The 18,961-nt window shown below is 34.9% G+C and overlaps 1 protein-coding gene across 7 annotated transcripts in view; it reads right to left on the bottom strand.

Moving 5' to 3' along the window:
- The window catches only part of LOC129572849 (gamma-1-syntrophin), a gene marked incomplete in the record, with an annotated part of 89,889 nt that overhangs the window by 30,712 nt on the left and 40,216 nt on the right, over nt 1-18,961 (bottom strand). For 6 of the 7 annotated variants that reach the window (XM_055452955.1, XM_055452953.1, XM_055452954.1 and 3 more), the window contains 5 exon segments: nt 5,667-5,787; nt 5,948-6,178; nt 6,569-6,727; nt 15,165-15,346; nt 15,567-15,722. In XM_055452955.1, coding sequence (XP_055308930.1) covers nt 5,667-5,787; nt 5,948-6,178; nt 6,569-6,727; nt 15,165-15,346; nt 15,567-15,722 — 849 coding nt within the window. 7 annotated transcript variants of the gene reach the window in all.

Raw genomic sequence — 18,961 nt, 5'->3', positions numbered from 1 at the left:
GAACTTTGGAAGTATACATTTCGGAGTATTTTTATGTGCTTCCAACAAGTTCCTTTGATAAAATTTCGTCGCCAATAAAAAAACTGAAAAGTGTGAACTCATTTAAAAAGAAACTCTAGGGACTTATAAGTAGACTTTTATTGAAAAAATTTAGTTGAAATCTAAGCAAAAGGTCATATTTATCAAAATGGAGCAATATCGAGAAAAATCGTTGAAATTGACCATATTCTCTGAGAATCGTCATTGTAAATATTTTGACATTTCATAAATATGATCAATAATGGACAATATTTTCAATATGACAAACTGAAGACAAGCTGTACTGCAATACCGATCGGTGTTGACACATTGAAAACATATAACATGTTGAATTAAAATAGATTACATAATTATTTAATGAAAAAAAAATAATGCAATTAAAAAAAGACAATTCAATATTAAATCACAATATACGTAACACACCGTTGCTGCAAGAGCATATACCACTAGCGACACCTTGTGGCACCGATAGTAAAATCCTGTGTGTTACAATGTATTTTTCAACACATTACAATCGGTGCCACCAGGATCGCCTGTGGTATATTGCTGTTGCAGCAAACTTGTGATACGTAAGAATTTAGTTCAAAACAATAAAAAATCGAGTATAAAGTTGTCTTGTTTTATAGCTCGTTGTAAATGTACCAAATTCCAAATGCCAAATGCTTAAGTACAGAACTGCTTAGCTTAAATACATAATGAATACACAATGCAACGCCTGAGTAGAAATGAAATGCTTGCAACAAAAGAGAGGTTATGCATAAACATGGATTTTAGTATGTGTCAAGCTAAGTTTCATTTATGCACTCAATAAAGGTGTCAATAGGACAGATTTTGTCCGTCCGTCCTTTTGTGATTTTTTTTCGGACGGACAATTTCATTTTGTCCGTCCGTTTAGAATTCAAGGACGGACAATTTCATTTTGTCCGTCCGTTTCGAATTCCAGGACGGACAAATTCATTTTGTCTGTCCGTTTAGAATTCCAGGACGGACAAAATGAAATTGTCCGTCCGTTTGGGATTTAGGACGGACGGACGGACAAAATATATCAAACGGACGGAAACGGACAATTTTTAAACGGACGGACAAAAATTTGTCCGTCCTATTAATGATTGGTGTCCAAGTTATCATTAGCAAAACTGGGACAAAATGAAGACGATGCGATTAGTTTTTTGTAAGTTGGAGTCATGGACTGCTGGTGTATGATACTAAACGCATCCATTCTTAATAGGAAAACAATGAAAAATTAATGGGTGCGTTTAATATTATGTAGCATTTACGTGCATTTACGTTCGACACTAGCAGTCGTTGGTTGGAGTTAAGAATGAACGTATTATTTTTGATTGAAAAAAAAAATTGAATAAAAAACAAACAATGTTCATGTAAAAAACAGTGTTTATTCAGTTTTTTTCCGTGTATTCTCTTCCCAATTTTTTTCATTTTTTTGATTGAAAAAAAAATTGAATAAAAACAAAACAATGTTCATTTAAAAAACAGTGTCTATATTTTAATTGATGCTATACCCGTATTGCTTTCATTTTGATTGACGTCAGGTCCTTCATTCATCAAGTCGTTATAATTTGCATCGATATAGGATTCGATTTCGCTATAATTTGCAAAAATTAGTTTTTTATTAGCATGAATTTGTAGCAGTTTTAAACACAAGCTTCGTATGTATTCAGTACTTCAAATGAAAAAAAAAACAATAATATTTGTGTAATGGAAATTTCTCGTTCATCCTGAAATTGAATATAATGGATCTTTACGTGTGCTATTGTTTTTAAGTGTGCAACAAAATGAGTGGAAGTTCAACTGTGGAACACCGGTCAAGACTCATTGGTTTCCACGGTATTGTGAGCGTTTCGTGACTTGGCGCATCGAGATAAATTTTCTATTGCATCAAATCAAATATTTAATTTTTCCCTCTTCTTTTTCTATTCGATCACTGTGGTTCATTTTTTCTCATTCTTCCATGAGCAATCGTATGGTCTCCTAATGTGATAACGAACACCAATCATTGATAGGACGGACAAATTTTTGTCCGTCCATTTAAAAATTGTCCGTTTCCGTCCGTTTGATATATTTTGTCCGTCCGTCCTAAAAATATGTCCGTCCGTCCGTCCTAAATCCCAAACGGACGGACAATTTCATTTTGTCCGTCCTTGAATTCTAAACGGACGGACAAAATGAAATGTCCGTCCTATTGACACCTTTAGCACTCAAGCTTAGCAGTTCTGTACTTAAGCATTTACTGTACGTAAGCATTCGTACATTTACAACGAGTTATAATCAAGACAACTTTATATTATATATTATAATATGTTTATTGTGATTAGATATTGAATTGTCTTTTTTGAATTGCATTATTTATTTTTTTTCCATTATACATGATGTAATGTATTTTAATTAAACATGTTATATGGTTTTCAATGTGTTAACACCGATCGGTATTGCAGTTCAGCTGTGTGTTTGTCGTATTGAAAATATTGTTCATTATTAAACGCAAACGTTTTATATTGACAAAATTTTACCCAAATATAAAAATCGGTAGTAATTATTAATTATTTTTTTGTTTATTAACCCCTAGAAGAAACTTAAATGCATACTTTTTAATACACAAATAGCACCAAGTATCAATAAGAAACCTAAGAAATCAAGACAACAAAACATTAATTAACATGATTATTTTTCACATAATTTAATTTAATTTAGGGGAAGGTGGGGCGAATCGCCCCACCGGCCATTTCACGAAAACGGCAATACATATACAAAAAGTTCTAGTGTCATTTTGAAGAGCAATTAATTCCCGATATTTGGTTATATATTTCGATATTTTTCATTTGAGTACAGGCTCTGTACAGGTACAAACATGTTTTGCACGAGCGCTAAGTTCATTTTTCGGCTCCACAGAATTTCAGCTTTGACCATTAAAATTTAATATTTTTTAAAAACGGGTTGATGTATTTTGTAGCTCATCACCAGCTCTTTCTTATGGATATAAATTTGTTTTGAATATTTTCAATTTTTGTGATTAAATCGAGCTTCAAACAGAAATAGTGGTGGTGGGGCGAATCGCCGCACAAACATATGGGGCGAATCGCCGCACCTCATTTTTTTGTTTTATCGCTAATTGGTCACTCGGAACTCATATCTGTGAATGTGGAAATTTAGATGGACTTTATAACGGTCAACTAAAAGTTTCAGATCTCAAAAACATTATTTTTTGACGGAGTTATGTCCAAAACTATGATTTGATTATGGCGTCATCTAAGTCTGCGTTCGCATTTCTTGTGCGCGGCATAACTCAAACAATTGACGAGATAATTAAGATCCGAAAACGGCAGAAGTTTTGGCATGTTGAGGCAAAGCCTTGGATTGATTTTGATTCCATTCTGATATTCCCATGTCGCACCATGAGCTTCAGATTGATGACCCTAAACCGATAAAAACCTAATAAATAAACCACTCATAACTGCTTATAATTCATATCTGTGAATGGAACAATGTAAATGGGCACCATTCCTATCGACAGACAGTTTCAGATCTCAAAGATACCCAATATTGACTGATATACGTTCAAAATTGTTAACATTTAATGGGTACGTTTTATCACTTTCAGGTACTAGTTTTCTTTTATTTTTTGAGAGTCATGAAACGTTCAAATCAGTCAACCAATGGTTTAAATTGTTTATATTTGAATGTCTAAAGATAATTAACTCATGAAATAAACAATTTCTCAAAGATAAACTTATAAAACGCACTGAAAATACGGCTGCGGCGATTCGTCCCACCATTTTCTGATGTCACAAAAAATCGGCTTCCACGCCGATGGTCATATCTAAAATTGTCCTTCTATAAAAGTTAGGTAAAAAGGCTAGCTTTAAAATCAGAGATTACTATGAGATATTTTTATTCATATGGTATAGAAATATCGCATAAAAATATCAATATTTTTCATGCGTTGCGTTGTTGTAACGCATCTGCAGTACAAAATTCATATTCCTTTCTGCGTCCCAAGTCGAATTTGAGACTGATCCGAGCCGAATTCAGCAATCTTAACTTAGGACGCAGAAAGGAATATGAATTTTGTACTGCAAATGCGTTACAACAACGCAACGCATGAAAAATATCTGATATTTTTATGCGATATTTCTATCCCATATGAATAAAAATATCTCATAGTAATCTCTGTTTAAAATGATACTAAACTTTCCGGAATTATTTGCATTTTTTTTTAGTTTTAATTCTTTGAAAAAAAGTGCGGCAATGCGGCCCCTTCTTCCCCTATATGAAAAATTCGATGTATCTAGTTTGTAAGGGCGTTCATGTGATTTTTTACATTTGCCAATAAAGAAATAATAATATAGTTCACTATAGTTTACTATACAGTTTACTATATAGCTATCCCTTTTCCGCTCATTCATCATCGACATTTTTCCGCTCAACTTTTCTGTATAACATTTTCGCAATAAACTTAATTGAGTTAATAATATCCATCTTGATAATATGTTATTATTATAGTTAATAATATATTATTAGCGCCGAATCATAGGATTTATCAAGATAACACTCGACACATAATATGTTATGTCAATATCTTAATAACATATCGGCCGTTATTATTATGTTGTTAAGTATAGTTAATAATATGTTATTGCCCGTAAATCTGTAATCCGAAGTGATTTAATGGTGAATTGATCAATTTGAAGAACAGAGTCAATACATTGCACAAAATTAAGAAGTTTAATTCTACCAATGAGACGAGTAAGGATCATGCCAAGCTTCCGTTATGCTTTTAGGAACTACAAACTCGAGATGGAACAATTGATAAATGAAGATTCACAGAAATTCTTTGAGTATGTATGTGAGAACGTGCAATAAAACCAATAACGATTTTCCAAGTGAAATGGAATATGATGGAAAAAAATTTACCGAAATTGCCAATTCATTTGCAATACACTTTAGGAGAATGTATACACAACCGATTGATGGATCCGAAGCAAGCTATGATGAAAATGATCCGATATTATTTAACCGTTGTGCAAACTTTCCGCGGAGGAATTCTGAGGAATTGGTTATGGAGAAGATCAATGAATTGCCAAGCAACTTGGTGTCTGGTCCCGACGGAATACCGAATATGTTCATCAAAAACTGCATTCACACATTGCTGAAGCCAATAACACTATTCAATGTTTAACCACATACAATGAATTTTATAAATATTTTGTTCCTATCAAACCGCCTAATCGATCGAATGAATGTGATACTAGTAGTATTCTAATTTGTGATACCTATTTAATTGATTTTAATGTTAGTACAAATACTGTATAACAGAGAATAACCGATCATTTCAGAAGAATTAGAACTTGGAGAAACTAAAGAAATAATGAATACATTATAAATATTGTAAATATGCAACCAAATATTTATACCAAATGAACCACCTCTGGCGAAGAAACGCTGAATGGTGCAGAATAATAATTTTAAAAAAGTTTGTTATTTAATTCAAATTATATTGTCCGATTTTTAGTAGTAAATGTCGATTTACAGCCAGACAATAACGATATAATAATGAGTGTGACGTACTTAGCTATTTATTTTAGTTTTACTATGAATATTCTGAAAATTACCTGAAAATTTATACTGCCATACGACAGTTGCGTCAGCACCTTCCGTTAGTGAAAATCCCGATTGCCAATCCAATGTCAAACCACCACTTCGACCTAAGTGTGAAACTGCAAATGTTTTGCGCTGCTTGGCAATGAAAGAATTGAGCATAGACCCAGTCAAACCAAAGTAGATGTTACATAATATATATTGAGTATTTTATGGATGTAATATATTTTCAAACTATAATATAACCGGAAGTTGCATACGAATATGTAATAAATAATGAAAATATTTTACTTACACCCAATTTAATAACACTTGTAATGATCGTTGAGTTCCAACTATTTTCTATTCGTAACAGTTCTTGACGCGTTTCCACACTTAAATACCGAGGTGTTGTATGTGGTGGCGAGCTTTGAAGCAAAAAACAATGCTGCCGCGCATCGACGGTTTCAGATTCTTTGATCACGCGAAACATTGTTTGATACACCTTATAAGCACTACTCGACTTTGTAAGGCCAGTAACGCTCAGCTGTTGAAACAAAGAAAAAAGTAGCATTAAATGTACAGTACCTGTTAAAAGTTTGAGTACGCAGTACGACTTTAAAAAATGCATTATTTCTATGTCTTTTTTACTTATTCAACCCAAATTAAGGCTTTAATCTGAAAGTCTATTGAAATTTTTACGAAATAAATAATTTGAAAGGTCTTAAAAAGTAGATGTCATCTTTGGTATTAAACATCAAAATCCCGCGGCATTTATCAAGATATGGTCATTGGAACATGGTAAAATGAAACGATCAAAATTTCCAAACGGCCATATCATGGCCGTGTTATACATTGTTGGAATAGGCTTGATGATTACGTGTGGATTTTGGTATAAAACATTCACATTGGTGGCCATTTGACCAAATTTATTTACCGGTGGAGAGTCAAAGAGCATTACTTCCGTCCCTTTGAGCACTAAAAACCTTGGTTTGTATGTTTGCCATGATATGTTACTATTAATAACGCCCTCATTAACCCATCCCATATATTCTATGCGCTCTCCAATTGCAAAATTTCGATTATATAGCTTCATCTGTAGAATTGGAATCAAGCAATGTAAAGGTATTAAATAATTTAAATTTTACAGAAGTGTCAACGCACAACTTTTCGTCCGTCCGAATTTTTTTTAAACTATCATGTTGTTAGGGTCATTCAAGACCATTATCATAATTCATTTTTTCTATGGAAATGTTTTTTTCAAACTTCGCATATTCTATTATCTTTATGATATAACCAGCCATCCCTTGGCGGTGGATAAAACTAAAAAAAATTCTCATTTAGATTTTATTTTTGTTTCATGTCATTTTCTTTTTAGAAAACAAACCGTTGTGGTTGTGTAAAAAAACTTACATTTGTGTGGGAGATGATTTTTCACTACGAACAAAGGGATATCGCAACTTTTTTGACCAGAAAAAACGCCATCTTACGTCGTGCCCGTAAATTATTTCACTGTACATTTAGATGGTAGAGCTTGAACAAAAGTTCGACACTATCCATAGACTTGGAAAGAGCTTGATATATTTTATGGTCGTTGCAATACCACTATGACTACGAAAGAGCAGATCAAGTGGACGTTCTATACACGGACTTCAGTAAAGCGTTTGGCCGAGTTAGCCACGAGAGATTGACCCTAAAACTTAGATCGTTCAACCTGCTATACAATCTTCTTGCTTGGATAGAATCATATCTGTCAAACAGAACGCAATTCGTTAAGTATGGGAGCAGCCAGTCAAACGAATTCAACGTATCATCTGACGTACCGCAAGGAAGTCATCTCGGACCCACTCTATTTCTGCTGTTCATCAACGACATATTGGACGAAATGGATGATGTGTTCTTTCCTTATGCGCCGATGATGTGAGAACCGCCAAAATCATTCACTCGATCTCGGATGCTGAAGTGCTACAACAGATCATCGATAAACTAAAAACATGGTGCAATATTAACAATTTGCACCTTAACCTCAACCAGTGGTCGCAACGGGCGCCCGTCCCGAAGTCCCGCCCGAGCCCGAACTTTTCGGGCACGGGCGGGGTTCGGGCTGACCTCTTCGGGCGCTCGGGATTTTACGGATTTCTCGGGATTTTTTCGGGCTTTGGAACTCGGGAACTTTTGGGAAAACCTTTTCTTTCAAATATTTAAAACACAGAAGCCGACTCAATAAGTTCAGTTGTTCCTTAGGAATATAATCATTTCATGAAACTATCAAAAACTGAACGATTTGAATTGAACGATTTTTCGTCGATGAAAAAATTGAGTGTATTTGTTCCCATGAAGAATTCTCCACATCATCTTTTGGCAGGTGAATTTTTCTGTTTTGCAAATTCGAAACATGGCATTGGTTTCAATGAGTTCTGTTGGTATATAGGAACTCATTCAGTCCATTGAACCATCCAGAGAATCATTTCAGCATAGATATTCAATTTTCTGATGAGATCTCAGTAACTGAATGCAGTGACTACGAACGTCGCTGTGAGTAAACGAGCGCTCTACATTCAAGCGCGGACATACAAATACATTGGTTTACACACAATCGGAGTGAGTGTGCGTGCGAAAGGAGAGAAGAGAGGAGAGACGAACGAATTATGTCGCATTGAACGATGAGAGTGAACGTCTCTTGATACAGTGTCAGTGTGGCGAACACTTACTCTTTGTTTCTTGGAATTGTTGTTCCTTCTTCTTTTTCTTCTAACAAATTGATTGGCAGCACAAACTCAAGTAAAAAAAATAAAATTCTATAACTAAACACAATAACAAAATAATCAAATATTGTTTTGTTTATTTTTTTAATGTGATTTTTTTTGCTTGTGTTTGTGCTGCCAACCAATTTGTTAGAAGAAAAAGAAGAAGGAACAACAATTGCAAGAAACAAATAGTAAGTATTCGCCACACTGACACTGTGTCAAGTGGACATCGCTCGATGCAACACATTTCGTTCGTCTCTCCTCTCTTCTCTTCTTTCGCACGCACACTCACACCGATTATTTGTAAACCAATGTATATGCATGTCCGCGCTTGAATGTAGAGCGCTTGTTCACTCACAGCAACGTTCGTAGTCACTGCATTCAGTTACTGAGATCTCATCAGAAAATTGAATATCTATGCTGAAATGATTCTCTGGAACCATCATGAAAGAGTGTATTTCAAAATTTCGTCGAAAGAATTTCAAGTCAATTTTTTCTCAATATGAATGATTTTCGATTGCAACTTTTGAACGGCAAAATTTTTGGTTTTACGTATTTTTGAAACTCATTAAATTGATTAAACTATGAATTATAATTCGATTTGAAAATTTTGAGGTTTCTCTGGTTGGGGTCCGCAACAAATGCGCTGTCCTTACAATCACCACAAAGAGGAAGGACTAAAGGTGGCAAAGGTACAAAATTTGTTCGTTCGTCCGTCCTTTTATTGATTTGGGACAAACGGACATTTGTCCAAATGTCCCATTTCAAATTAAGACAAACGGACATTTTGTCCTGATGTCCCATTGTCAAAAGGGACAAACGGACATTTGTCCTAATGTTCCATTTGTCCTAATTTGAAATGAGACATTGGGACAAATGTCCGTTTGTCCCAAATCAATAAAAGGATGGACGGACACGAAATGTTCGTCCTCTGTCCGTCCGTTTGCCACCTTTAGGAAGGACATTATCGATACAAAGTACAAATATGGTGATTTCACTTTCAAGCGCGCATCGGATCACAAAGATCTCGGTATCATTATTGACCAGAAGCTGAGTTTTGCCAAGCACATTGACGCGATAACATCGAAGGCGACCGCAGCCCTTGGATTCATCAAAAGATTTTGCTACGACATAACCGTTGTTCAAACGCTCAGAACTGTGTACTACGCAATGGTTCAGTCTCATCTTGAGTACTGTAATGTTGTATGGCTGCCACCTTATGCCGTACATATCGACAAGATTAAGAGCGTTTTGAGAAAGTTCAAACAGTTCGTCCGAAGAGAATATCATACATCAGCCAATGGATATATTATCACTGAATACAACAAGCGACTGGAAGCCGTGATCACGACATCGCTGGAACGTAGGAGAGTGATTGCTTCAATTGTACGACATCGTGGGATCGCAAATTGTCACAATGTAGGCAACGACATAGAAATTGAAGAGAGCGTACGCACGTTACGGCACACTGATTATCATGTATAGAATTAACTCTCGGACGGCCAAGAGATTAAGGTCAATAAACGGCCAAGTGGGATCCGTACGGACCCCAAATTGTTAATCATTAAATCGTATTATTTTTGGTTTGTTCAGCATTTATGAAAGTTTCTCAAGAGAATAGAACTAAACATTCTGTTTTTTTTTCTCAACATTTTTCCGGATTTCCTTGAATTTTTCTGAAGGTCTATGAATTTGAATAGGGATGTTTTCTTTTTGTAATAAAAAGATGAAAAATCGATGAAATTTCAGTAGAACCAATTTATTTCGGGCTTATTGAGAATCGTTAGAACTTAAAATATAGACCAAAATATAATTTGAGTTCTTTTTCTTCAGTTTTTTCTCAGATTTTAATATACATACGATGCGGTAGAATCCCTTAAGGCCTCTTCACACTTCGGGATTTTGTCCACGGGATTTGATCACGGGAAATCGTAAGTGATTTTTCAATGCACATTTTTTCTTCCAGGTGCATTTTAGAGCAAAATTTTCAAAGAATAATATATTCTTACAGTCTATTTATGTTCCTCGGGATAAATTTATCACAAGGATAATTTTTTTTTGGTCAAAATACCAAAATTTTCAGCAAACTTCTTCCTTCTGGCTGTGTTAATTGATGTTAAACATCATTCCTGTTCTTAATGGTTTCATAAATATGGAAAAATCTAGTCATGTCACAAAATTTGCAATTTATTTTTATACCAGGGATAAGCACTTGAGAGGTTTAAAGTAAGTAATTGTTAGTTTTTCAACATTTTGCTATCCCAGGGATAAAATTTACGACCATGTAGAAACCTGGTCGTAAATTTTATCCCTGGGATAGCAAAATGTTGAAATTTTTTGACAAAAAAATGATTCGAAATGTCCATATCCTTAAAATTTGAGATAAAAAACCAGGGAATATTGGTTTCAACTCCAAGTTCGACTGTGTTTTGAGGCAAAAACTAACAATCACTTACTTTATACCTCTCAAGTGCTTATCTCTGGTATAAAAATAAATTGCAAAGAACGACGAAAACGGTTGGATTCTTGACAACTTTGACATTTTGATGTACACACATATGAGGCTGTGAGAATGAAAATGGCAATACAGGAATAAACATCCTGAACCGCATCAAGAAAAAAAAAATCGCAAAAGTGAATCATGAGTTTTGAATACGCAAAAATGAGCCATGAACCTCCTATGGTGCCCATGTAAATTCATGTTTCACTTTTGCATAATCAGAACTCATGATTCATTTTTGCGAATTTTTTTTCTTGATGCGTTTCAGAATGTTTATTCCTGTATTGCAATTTTCATTCTCACAGCCTCATATATAAATACGTAAGGTGGATTGGAAAACGTCAGCAATGAACTATACTAACACTTGGTGTAGCAAGTTCATCGAATGTGTGAACGGGTGACAATATTCGATGACTTCAAAATCATATGAAAAACCACACAAGTGTTGACAGTGCAAACTCACGATATTTTCAAAATATTTCTTTGAATAACAAATCGTGGATGAAGCCTAGGCTTTGCAGAGCCCGAATATCAACAATAAAAGAAAATAAATAAATATAATTCCCAAGCAAATAATGTATATAAAATGTATGGCGTTTCCAATCTCACCACTGTTCACCACGTACTGCGCTAAAAGCCTATATAAACAATGTTATTATATTTGACGATATTTGAGTCGATGTAAATGACGATGTGGCAGCGCCACCTATATATATTCCTTATTAAAATAGGTGGAACTATTGAGTGCGTGCACCATATCGCACGTAAATTTTCAATATGGCAGCGTCCATAGAATTGAAACTTTAACCAATTTCGTAGTCACGAAATATCACCGTACGGTTCACCACAATCAGTGTCAAAGCATTAATGTTAATGACGTATGATAAAGTGACTTTGACAGCACACGCATATGAATTGTTGTCATGTTTACAGTCGGAAACATCAATGCAAAATCTCCAGTATCCAGTTTTAGTCTAATTTTGTGACATGACTAGATTTTCCATATTTATGAAACCATTAAGAACAGAAATGATGTTTAACATCAATTTACACCGCCAGAAGTAAGAATTTTGCTGGAAATTTTGGTATTTTGACCAAAAATATTTATCCGTAGTTTTATGTATTTTTGCTATGGAATTGGTTTCAATGTGTTCAAGTAGACTCCAGAAACTCATTAAATTGATTAAACTATGAATTATAATTCGATTTGAAAATTTTGAGGTTAAAATATACCAAAAATATTTATCCCTGGGATAAATTTATCCCGAGGAACATATATAGACTGTTAGTGACTTGAAGAACATTTTATTATAAAGTTGAAATATTATATCATGCACCAGAAGGCTGCAATATCAATCCGAAGATCACTGCCCTTTTCCGTGCTGGCGGGAAAATGCCATACGAAAGTGCACACTTTGGATTGATATTGCAGCCTTCTGGTGCATTATATAATATTTCAATTAGATGATAAAATGTTCTTCAAGTCGTACTACGCTAACGGACCCAAAAATACTAGACGTCTGCAGAAAAAAATTCAAAAAAAGTGAAAAATGTGAAAAATATAGTCATAAATTGTTTTGGCTAAAATAGAAATTTTTACAAATGGCAGTTTTTTGCACTTTTTTTATTTTCTCAAAATTCGAAGTGCCATAAAATCCACAACAATGTACGGATCGAAGTGAAAATTTGAATGAAATAATGTCAAAATAAAGATAATGTCAAAATAAAGAGTCTTACCGATGTAAGACGAACTTTTCCGCACTGCTTTACAAAATAAAAGGAGCATTTAAACTGAGTGCTTTATTCATCAGACACATAAACATTTTTATAAAATACCGAATCGATTTGTTGTAAATTAATGGAGTAATGCTTTTGAAATAATTTTTCCATAAAAGGTTAGAGTAATATAAGATTGTCAAGAGACTTTAAAAACTCGTGTGTCCATGACTAAAAAGCAATTTTGTATGCAAAGCGCGACCATTCGAAGGTTTTCGGGATTTATATTATTTCGGGAAATAATAGCAGTTAGACATGATAGGTCAGGTACATCACATGAAAAAGTGCGATTTTTCAAGGAATTTTGAAGGGGTTCTTCCTAGGCCCCCATTATTTTGATGCAATAAGTCGACTTGAAATGATGAAAATCCCATGGGAGGCCTATTTTAGGTACCTTCCATACAAAAGTTTAATTTTTTGAGGTTCATATATTAGGTACTTCTAGTACCCCAAGAGCATATCTGGGGTGGCTGAAAATCTAATGACTCAACTTTTGACCCTTCTGGGTTTTATTTATCTGGTATTTGGTTCGAGCAATCGTGTGAACAAGCGCTAACTGTCCAAAGGTTAGTGACAAAGTCTCATTTAATGATGGGCGTTCATTGAGACACAGCGAGCAATTCAGGGTCAATAACAAGCACATGAAGCTGGTGCGCGAAGCTCCAATTCCTCAAATGTGCAAAATGGTGAACATGGTGCCGGAACTGTTCACAGCAGCGACCTCAAAGAAGAATTTTGCATTATCGGGTCGCAAAATGACGGACACCACTTTTGGATTGCTTTGCAAACTCAAATGACTACCTAGCCGCCTAGTCAATTTTTCATCCAGGTAACCTCATTTTTTGTATATGTTCTCTACGAGAACACGTTGATACTACCCTCACTAATTATGGAATTTCGAATTTTCATGTTACCGTAAACCCGAACCATGACGTCAACCTGTTCGAGTCCACAAAGACAACGCAGCATATGCCCTGACACCACACTTGATTGGAATGCTGCTGATTAAAACAAACATGAAAGAGTCATGACCCGAATTTCCGTCATCCGAACGCGATTCAACTCATTTTCACACGGCACACATGACACAAATTATCATTAAATGACTGACGAATTTTCCTATATGTATTGACATAATGATACCTATCTGTGATTTTTACTCTATTCATTGTAAATTTTGATATTGATCTTTGTCATTGCCATCCATTGACGTGCTGAGTTATTATTTCAGTTTTAAAATCAATTTTGAATTTTTTTTATATAAGCATCAAATGGTACCGGTTTAAATCATGGCCAATTATTAACTCAAATCACTCTGCAGCCAACATGGATCTGCCTAAACCGACGTAAAACTTCTCTTCAATTTATTCACCGGTATAAATTGAGTGACGACTTTAGCCGTCCTAGAGTCTCCAATCAAAGTGTAAAATTGAACGCTTCACATGGCGTTTGTCCTTTGGTAACGTTAGGTTATTTTGGACCGTTTTCTATCTGACTACTATCAAGTATTTCCATCTTGGTTGTATGGCTATGTTTTTGTTTTCACGACATGGGCGTGCGGAAAACTTATAAAGAGTTCAACATAACCCTACATTTGATTTCTCAGATTGGTTGTGAACCAATATTTATGTAAAATCAAACTATTTACTGTTATGCTCTAAATTATATAAAAATCAAAAGATAAGGTTTTTCATGACTCTTGGAGTCATTTTCCTGCAAAACCAAATATTCAGCCATTTTTTGGCGGTGTTAATAAATGAATAAATAAAGAAATATTTTTAAGCCCTATATTTATAAAAATTGTTCTGCATATCAGCTAAGATTTTGTCGAAGGCATGAACGTGATACTCAGTTCAAGTAATGGACCATGAAACACCCGGGTCTTTGAAGACTATCTAACAACATAAGTGTGAGTTCTACCTAAAGTTGTCAAACGGACAAAATTTTGTCCGTCCGTCCGAAACTTGTCAGGAAATGGTGTTCGGACACAGACGGACAAGAAAACGTATGGTCCGTGTCCGTCCAAACATGGTTGGACAATTTTTCAGACTATTGTCCGAATATCCGAACCAATATTGAGAATATTTTTGATTGTCAGCGCCATCTATATTTCTGCCATGCGCAATGTATTAGTATATGTTTATCAGCTTAGTCAAGAACCATTTCTAGCAAAATTACAAACAAAAATCAGTTTGATATACGAGGTATGGTTTGAACATCATTTTAGGATAGACAGACCGACAAGTTTTGGACAGACCGGCGGACAAATTCGACAATTTTCTTTTTTGTCCGTGTCCGTTTTGACACCTTTATTTTTACCTAACAACATTCAAGTGCTAAAAAATATTGGACGTCATTCCTTTTGTCGGTATATTGAAAAACAAAAGCATACGTACGAAATGAGTTCAAAAATTTGGACAAATGATGGCGATTAAAATGTTGGGAATCCATATTCGTTGACACTTCTAGTGACTGTATATAATATTATACAAAAATGAAGTCAAATTTACCTGCAATTGAGTCAAACCCACAATATTATCAGAGATGAGTTTAAGCCATTGACTTAAAATCGCCAGGTCACAATGTATGATTCCACTGGAAACTCCATTCAATCCACGCACTTCAAACGCATTTGTCCTCAGCTTATCGGTTCCATAAATAAATCGTGTTACGTATGCCATCATAAGTGGTACTAAGGATAGACAAAAATTCCGATAATAGTAGAAAAATAGTTGGTTCTATTAGCAACAAACTGACTCAATCTATCAGAAAAAATTTATTTTCATTTCACAGACATTCGCTAATAAAAAAGGGGATCATTAGCAAAGTGAGAGATGTTGAAAAAAGACTTTATTCTGTAGTTGTACAAAAATTCTATGGGTGACATTGAAAGCAGATTGCGTTTAACTAACCTGAAATAATGTCGACCCATTTCTTATCATTTCGGTCCGTGATGTCTGATGCAACTGAAACCGGTCTACTATTGTTGAACGATTTTTTCCATCCTTCATCTTTTTTTAATTCAACACACATGGCGTCATTATCAGAATCAGGCGTGTCTCGAGCCACTAAATATAAAAATGATTAAATACAATTCCGTCTAAATAAAATAGTTACTCTATCAAACAGAGATTAAAATAAGAATTTTAAGAACTACCGTTCGAGCTGAAAAAATCAATGACCTAAAAAAAAGGTCCTCACTTTTGGAAATCGATTCTATCTAGTGTAAAACCAGTCTCCGAAAAAAGTGAGGACTAAAAAAAAAAAAAAAAGGTCCTCACTTCTGAAAATCGATTATATCTAGTGTCAAATTTTCCAAAATAGCAACTACCGCATTTCAAATTTAGAGCTGCATTTTTCATTTAAGAACTACCAGTTTCCGGTAGAACTACCGCTTATTTTAATCACTGCTATCAAATGACAAGTTTATCCAAAATATGTCCAAATTCTTTCTTAACAAAATTGTTATTTATATTGACAAAATCATCTCATTGTTTTTTCCTAAAAATGATTGGTCAATTGATCTCACACACGAGATCATCATAACTTTGCAACATATGCACATTAATCCTTTATCACTTATTGGTTTCTGAAGTAACCAGATACAGCAAACGCTATAGCTAGTAAATCACTGAATATTTTTGCATTCGTGTTTGGAAACAAATGTGGGGAATTGAACTAGCTTTCATTCGATACCTTACCGGCTACAATTGGTTAGCTTATGATAATGGAAAGTTTTTTCTGTTCATGTACTGCTGTAAAAAAATGCGAAATTATAGCAGAATTCCAAATTTTTCATCCTCTCATCTTGTGGGTTTGTACATTCTTTTCAATTGTTAAATTAGGACTCGTAGGACCAAAATACATCAATTTAACTTTCTGCATCATTAGTTTTATGAAATTTAATTTTTTTCAGGCTTTTATAACGATTTGACACTTTTGACTCTTTTTCGATTTTCGCGACTAATACGCAATTTTTCAAAAATATAAGTATGAGGTCTTTCTCTATTTATCGTGGCACAAAACATATATCAAAATGATTCAAAAATAAAAAATTGCGCATTAAATATGCTCTCTATTACTTTCGTTTTCAGTGCCGGTTAACGCACTGATGGAAGTGGAAGATCATCGTCCACCGATATTAGATACATTTGACTGGCATGGAAACAATACAACCGAGGCCAACATCACAACAAAAGCATTCAACTTCAAGCGTGCCAAATATAAGGACATGAATGCACAGGTCATGTAAGACAATCACTGAGAAAGTGAACACAAGATTTTGTACAATGCAATTATCAAATTTGTGCCAACATACATCGTCAAATCGATACAAAAACGTCCGTAGAAAAATAAATCCCTTATAACATTAAAAAATAGGAAGAACAAGGCATGGAAACGCTACAGACTATCTGGCTTCAGTCGACATAGTGGACGAAATGGACGACGTGTTCATTTCCTTGTTCGCCGATGATGTAAAAATTGCCAAAATCATCCACTCGAGCACGGATGCTGCAGTGCTACAGCGAGCCATCGACAAATTGAAGGCTTAAAACTTAAACAGTTTGCACCTGAACCTTGACGAATGCGCAGTCCTTACAATCACCACAAAGGAGAAGGACATTATCGATACAAAATACAAATATGGTGATTTCACGTTCAAGCGCATATCGGACCACAAAGATCTCGACGCCATCATTGACTAGAAACTTAGTTTTGTCAAGCAGATTTACGCGATAACATTGAAGGCGACCGCAGCCCTTGGATTCACGAAGAGATTTTGCTACGACATAACCGATGTTCAAACGCTCAAAACATTGTACTACGCAATGGTTCAATCTCACCTCGGGTACTGCAACGTTGTATAGCTACCGAATGCAATACATATCGACAAAATAAAGAGCATTTCGAGAAAATTTACCCAGTTCGCTCGAAGAGAATACCGTGCAGCGACCAACGGCTACAGTATCACCGACTACAACAAACAACTTGAGGCGTTGAACATGACATCGTTGGAGCGTAGGAGAGTGAATGCATCAATTGTATTCATGTACGACATCGTGAATGGGAACGCAAATTGTCCCAATCAGACCTGTGAAACGCGTAGAAATCAGAAATTCACTACGCGCCTGACAAAGGTACTCAGCGCCGCTCAGCGCAAAGTACTTGTCCGACTGTGTCGAATTGGGCACATATATTTGTGCCGTATAGTCGACGAGTTCCCATGTTTTGTTTTATTAAGTAGATCACACCAATTTTTATGATTTAAATCAGAGAATATTAAAAACAATCGAGGACAAATAAATTGTCTTACTTTTTCTATTGCTAAAATACAAAAGAACAGCGGAAAAATGCATGGTGCAATGTAAATGAATTGACAGAAAAAAAAATTATAAGTACTCAGATCGCATATTTTTTATTATTATTATTATTATTATTATTATTATTAACTCGAACTTTGAGTAATCACGATGACGCATTGGTAATGATAGGAAATTTGAGTTTCTTGTCCCATGTCGCGATGTTCTAATATTTATTTTGCTCAAAATGTGTTTCGATGATGTATGTCCACACATCACATTATGTACGAGTGATATTTGGGCTACTTTTCTCCGTTCTTCGAGCGTTATCATTTGTAATTCAAGCAGTCAGCATTCATATGATGGTTTCCTAAATCTGTGTGGCCATTTCATTTTACGAAGTGCAAACAACAGAAATTGTTTCTGGATGGATTCAACTCGGGCAATCTTTTCAGCTGTGTATGGATTCCATACTTGAGACAATGCATATTCGACAATCGTAAGGACAAATGTGTTAAATAGTCTCTTCATGGTCCATGGATCCTCAAACTCTCTACCAAATCGTTTAATCCAGGCCAAACGTGATTATGCTTTGGCTGTAATGTATTCAATGTGTAAAGTAAAGTTCAATTTATGATCGAGTATAACTCCCAGATCTTTTATCACGTTGACTCGCTCAATTTGCTCGTTGCCAATTGAATACTTGAAGTTGAATTTCATGTCTCCACGATAAAATGACACAAATTTAGTCTTTGACACATTCAATTTTAGCTGATTCCGATTAAAGTATTCAACAAGCTCATTCAAATCCGCTTGCAATTGCAGACAATCATCCTAGGGGGTAAGAACACAAGCGCTTGAGACGAATCCGTACGAATATTTGTGATTTCGTGTGATTGTGTATACGAGACATTCGCAGCACAGTGAGTGTACAACAACAATAATAATTTATTATTATTATTACACTGTGCGACAAAAAAAAGTCAAAGTTGCCTAACCCAGAGCGG

This window comes from Sitodiplosis mosellana, unplaced genomic scaffold, assembly GCF_009176505.1.
Source record: "Sitodiplosis mosellana isolate CC-2019 unplaced genomic scaffold, AAFC_SMos_1.0 Smas_scaffold_5613, whole genome shotgun sequence".
NCBI classification, from domain to species: Eukaryota; Metazoa; Arthropoda; class Insecta; order Diptera; family Cecidomyiidae; genus Sitodiplosis; species Sitodiplosis mosellana.
This window is presented reverse-complemented; position numbering and strand designations above follow the sequence as displayed.